At 36.6% G+C, this 6,000-nt stretch overlaps 1 protein-coding gene across 8 annotated transcripts in view; it reads right to left on the bottom strand.

Annotated features, from left to right (window-relative positions):
• Nucleotides 1–1,131: 1,131 nt before the first annotated feature.
• TRIQK (triple QxxK/R motif containing) overlaps nt 1,132–6,000 on the bottom strand; it is a 280,870-nt gene continuing 276,001 nt past the window's right edge. For 7 of the 8 annotated variants that reach the window (XM_086695587.1, XM_086695582.1, XM_086695584.1 and 4 more), the window contains one exon: nt 1,144–1,237. Coding sequence is in view for 1 of the 8 variants with exons in the window: in XM_086695585.1 (XP_086551711.1) it covers nt 1,224–1,237 (14 nt within the window). In the remaining 7 variants the exon portion in view is untranslated. Of the gene's footprint in view, nt 1,238–6,000 lie in introns of all 8 variants that reach the window. The other variant, XM_086695585.1, reaches the window with a different exon arrangement.

The following is a 6,000-nucleotide window of genomic DNA, read 5'->3' as shown; positions in this document are numbered from 1 at the left end:
TTTTTTAATTTATGCTCAGGAAACACTCTGGACCACTATGAGATAACGACCCCAACTCCTTATTACATAGATCCTCTTTTGTTTACATGTTAGGGGTTTGGTTTCCAAATCCCCAAAATAGTGCACCAATGAATGATCTTAGTCAGGAGTCCACTTCTAGGCACACAGCAGCCACTCAATAATTAAAGATTCATTGATTCTTTTAGTTCACAGAGTAGCCTGACCATATCTAAAAAGCAAATCAATGTCTGGACTATAAGCAGGAGATAAGACACATTTCTAGTTTGGGAATCACTGAGCAGAATTACTAGAGGTGGCAGGTTGTTATTATCTCATTCCATTCACATAGAAACATGGAGCAAACTAAGTTTGCCATAGAGGCAAATCTAATCCCTCTCTCCCATAGGGCTTCCATCTACAAATGAGATTATAGTGTGTAGTAGGTAATATAATGCCCACACTCTATCCTCTAAGATGTTGTCCTAATCCCTGGAAGCTGTGAATATGTTGTTACATGGCAAAGGGGGATTAAGATTACAGATGGAATTCAGGTTACGGAAATAACTAACCTTACAATAGAGAGATTATCCTGGATTATCTGGGTGGGCCCAATTAATCACAAGAACCCTTACAAGGGGAAGAGGAGGCAGAAGAGAGAGAGAGAGAGAGAGAGAGAGATAGGAACACATAAGCAAAGTCTTAAGTGATGCAGCACTGCTGTGGTTAAAGATGGAGGAAGACGGAGATGAGCCAAAGAATGTGAGTAGCTTCTAGAAACTAGAAAAGGGAAAGAAACAGATTGTCCCCTAGGGCCTCCAAGAGGAATGCAGATGTGCTGAGACCTTGATCTTAGCCCAGGAAGACCTGTGTTCGACTTCTTACCTGCCTAATTGTATGAAAATGAATCTGTATTGTTTTAAGCCACTAAATCTGTGCTAATTTAATATGACAGCAAGAGAAAATTAATGCATAGTCTTATGTAACTTTTAAAAACTAAGGCTACTGAGTGAAATATCTGGAAATTGGAAGATGAAGAAGCTGCTATAGTCTAGATAATCTCTAAAGCCCCTTCCCATTTTGATATTCCAGCTTCTTCCCATTAAAATTTATACAGCTATAACTATATTAGCCCCAAACTATAACAGAAGGTACTTATGAGTTTCCTCTCTCTTTCACCTTCCTCTCCAATTTCTTTTTTTCACTCTTTCCATCCATTTGCTTCATCAAACTTCTATACCTAGAAAAGATATTTGGAAAAAGTATGTTATTTACATACAGTACTCACCAACTCTTTAGTATCAACTTTAACTTTGCAGCAAAAACACTTATTATTCGCCATCTAGTCTTGGATCTATCTGTTAGGGTAAGATGAATCACTCATCAAGATTGATGGGACCAGTATCTATAAGACCAGGTCATGAAGTAATTAAATGGAAATCTTTATAATCACTGAAGGCCAAAGTTACCCTGGGAAGAGACTATTCTTCCAGTCACAAGCTCTTGACATGGTCATTCTCACCATCCCACAATATTTGTTGGCCATATTACCAAAGGAAAAAGCTGAGCTGAAAAGCACAAGAACACACAGGCTGCAGACAGCAGGGTTTATGCATAGCTTAACAATACATGTAACTTGGGGTGTGTCCTGGGTGGCCTGGAAAATCCAGAATGGAGTCATTACATCTTCCTGGAGAGCCTTTCACAAAGGCAATTGGTTTTCAGTTTGAATGCTTACATTTTACAAAGAATAGATCTTAAATATTCTCATCACAAAAAAAGAAATGGCAATTATGTGGCATGTTACAGGGGTTAGGTAATGCTCTGGTGGTAATCAGTTTGTAATACATAAGCGTATCAAATCAACATGTTTACACTTTAAATTTACACTATGTTATACGTCAATTATATCTCCATAACGCTGGAAAAATACTTAAAATTAAAAAAAATTAAATTTCTTTTATATTGTTATTGATTTTTCTTTCTTATGCACTCTACTAACGAGAGCATTCATCTGGTAAAAATTATTTTTGCCTGAATTAAATATGGATGGGTAACTCCGGCCCATTTCAGGTTCAACAAACATCTTGAACTATTTTTCAAACATTTGGGATTTGGCAAACAAATATTTTGCTCAGTAATTTTTTGCTTAATTTTTAAACCCTTGTGTGTTTTAAGGAGAATTTAATCCGTAGGTTTCTGATTCATTTACCATTAACTGATCAGGCTGGGTTTTTCTGGTGCCATTTTTTGGTGGGAGAGGGGTTTAAGGGACACTTTCAGAGACTTTGACAAATTTCTTAAAAAAAAAAAAAAAAAAAAAAAAGACTAGGAAAGCTTCATTCTGCCAGAGAGGAAATCAAGTGTCAAAAAGAAGTTCTAGGTTCATGTTAGCAATGCAACCTGACTCAAAATGAGAGAAACCATTTTTTTTCTCCAATTTTACTACTAAGGATGAAAGATTTTATGGACTTAGAATCACAGACATTAAAAGGTGCTCATGGAACTCGGATTTATTTACCATTCTGGGCACCAGTCTCCAGTGAGTCTGAGATCAAAAGGTAACTCCTCCAAGAGAGAAGAGGAGCCAAAAAAGATGTTTCTAGCAGTCAAGAAAAGGATTACTTATGATTAGACTGTGAAGAGGAAGAGAAAATGAGTGGGTAGAAGAGGAAAACAGAGGAAGAAGAGAAAAAGAGGGATATTTCTGAAAAAGTTCAATAGAATACAATTTCCTTTTTGCTCCTGGAGGATCCTTGGCCATAGCCTTATGGCTGCATGGGACACGGGATAGTGCATCCCTAAGACCCTTGACAAATTTGGAATAGATATTTAACCTATAGTATAACCACTTGTAATAATCTAAAAACAGTTTTGTAAATAGTGCAATCAATATTACTTGCTTCATTTCCATCTTTCCCTCACTCTATTGACTTATTTTAAAAAGCCATTATCAAACTTTTTCAATTTGCCTTTTGCTTTTCTCTGAACTTTTTGAATTCCTTACCTTATGTCAGAAGCAAGAAGTGCTAGTTTAAAAGACAAGATATGGCATTATTTACTACTTTATATAGATTTTTATCTTACATACAAAGTTTTACACAGGAGAGTGAACATATGCATGTATGCCTGCGTGCAAACCCCCACACATAAAATTCTTGGTATCAAATCATTTCTTTAGTTTCAGAACTTGTTTCTTTCTTTCTATTGTTAATAGTGCATTAATATTCTATCATTAATATTGCAGCTGAATATAAAAATACCATTCCTGAATCCTTAAAAGTTTTATGGATTTGTGTAGCGAAATTCTGTTATCCAACATTTATTGAACATTCTCTATGTGTGTAACATTGTGAGGAAGAATGAATATACCGGAGCATAGGGTAGGTTCCTAAGCTCAAGTGTTTAACAGTTAGAATACAATTTTAGAAAATAAGGCCTAACATGATACCAACCTCCCAGTTTATAGTTTTTAACTGAAACAAACAAACAAAAAACCCCCCCCTTTTTTTTTTTAAATAGAAACCTGCCTCCTGCCTTGGAAGCCTCCTTCAATTTTATATTTAGAAAACTTTTAAATTAGGATTTTTATTTTTTTAATCCTCAAGCTCTACAGCTCTGGATCCCAGTATCTTAGGAAGCTTCTCTCAGTTTACATCAAACTATTTTAAATCATACCTTCCAGTGAGATGTCAGCCATGCTGTGTCAGTCAGTCTAGGAGCAGTCCTGGCATTTCATAAGAGTGACAAGTGGCTATGAAAACGACAGGGCGTGGGGTTGGGGGGGTGCGGGAATCATGGGGAATTGTTTTAATGCCCCAAAGCTGCTTATGGTGTTCAATATCTCTAAGTCTCTGTGTCCCAATTAAGGATCTTGAAATGAAATACTTGATACACAGAAAAGAGTTAGATTTCACATGTCATCACCTGAGAGGAGAATGAACTTATTTTTCTGGGACTATGGCTCCTTCTGGAAAGAACATTTGATTTAAGTGTTAACAAAGGATAGTGGTCAGAAGCAAAGTAAATAGACAAGCTATTTCTTTATTTAAAATTCATGTGGATCTTCAAAATGGATCAAGATTGTGAGGATTTCCTAATGTGGTAAGAGAGAAGTAGAAGAAATATCTTTGTAGATGAAATAACTTGTCTTGTTTCCAAGAGCTAAAAGAAATTTAATGGGTCTACAATTATTTCCCTCCACAAAATTATTCATTCTATTTATCGTTAAGTCTTCTCATATAGCACTTCCCTTGAGGTGCTGCAAGTCTGGATGAGGGTAAGGTATCTTGAGTTTTTAGGTGTTTTATTTTTTTAATTTTTTTTAAGTTTATTTATTTATTTTGAGAGAGACAGAAATGGTGTGAGTGAGAGGGAGAGAGAGAATCCCAAGCAAGCTCCATACTGCCGGCCCACAGCCTGACATGGGCCTTGAGCTCATGAAATCGTGAGATCATGACCTGAGCAACAACCAAGAGTTGGACACTTAACTGACTGAGCCACCCAGGCACACATAGGTGTTTTATTTTTAAAGTTATAGATGCAATTCATGCTTAAGAACATCAACAATACATATGTAATAACCTTTCAATCTCCCGACTGACCTAACTGATGTGAACAATTTGATACTTATTCTTTTTTATTTTATTTAATGCATGTAAAATCATAGACACACCAACAGACAAAGATTTCACCTTCAGGATAAAGTAGGATCACATTATAACTGCTACTATTGGAGTCCTTTAAAAAAATTAACATTATATCTTGAATAGCTTTGTAGACCTGGCAAATATCTGTGTAATATTACATGGTGTGGATATATACTTTATTCAACCATTCTCCATAGTGGATACAAAGGTCATTTCCAGTTGTTTGCTGCTACAAATTCTGCTAGAATTAACATCCTTATACTATTATGTTTTTATTTCAGCAGAATCAATTTCTAGAACTGGGAGTTTTGTTGGGAACAGTACTCAGAGCGTGAAGAGTCCCAGCAGAGAAATAGAAAGCAAATCAGATATGTAGGCAAAAGCCCTGCCTGTGGACTTGGCGACTACAGAAAATAATTTTAGCAGAAAATCCACCACAGTTTGATGGGCTGAGAAGTATCTGAAGCTGGGTAGAACTGACTTCACAGAACTGCAATGCTAGCAAATCTTTGCTTGTTTTATTGAGATATAGTTGACATATAACACTGTAGAAGTTTAAGGTGACCCACATATGTGTACATTTGATATGTTTATCTATTACAAGAGGATTACCACCATAATGTTAGCTAACACTATTACCACATTGCATAATTATTCTTTTTTTTTTCTAAAGCAGAGAAAAATCTCATGCTTCTTTTTAATTTTTTTAATGTTTATTTATTTACTTTTGAGAGACACAGAGACATGGTAAGTGGGGGAGGGGCAGAGAGCAAAGGAGAGAGAATCGGAAGCAGGCTTCCCATTGTTAACACAGAGCCCAGTGTGGACCTTGAACCCCACAAAATCGGGAGATCATGACCTGAGCCGAAACCAAGAGTCCCAGGCTTAACCGACTGAGCCACCCAGGTGCCCATATCATTATTATTTCTTCTTTGTGGTGAGAACATTTAAGATCTAGCCTCTTAGTAACTTTGAAGTATATAATACAGTATTATATTTATCTTATTCTAGCTTCAGTGAGCAGAACTGTCACAGGAACAAGATGTGCCTGAGCATGTTAGTTAATTATTTGTCAGTCCCTTAACAGGATGGCAAAGTGAAGGGAAGAGAAAGCACAGACTTCTCTGGCCATACAGTGCATGTTTTCTGCCAGACTCCATGCAGGTCACTGAAGATGTAAAGTGAAGCTATCAAGGGAAAATTTTGTTGTGATCAACTATGTTGGCTCCCACCATTGGTGTGAAACCAGGACAAATGGCAATCCCGTTTTCCTGTTTACCAAATATCTCACTTCCTTAGACTCTATTTGAGTTTTATAGCTGTCGATAGAAGTGGACGCTGAGCTGAAGCCAAA

This window comes from Puma concolor, chromosome F2 (assembly GCF_028749965.1).
Source record: "Puma concolor isolate L17-30 chromosome F2, mPumCon1.1.hap2, whole genome shotgun sequence".
In the NCBI taxonomy this organism is placed as follows: Eukaryota; Metazoa; Chordata; class Mammalia; order Carnivora; family Felidae; genus Puma; species Puma concolor.
Note: the sequence above shows the minus strand (reverse complement) of the source record. Positions and strands in the feature narration are given on the sequence as shown.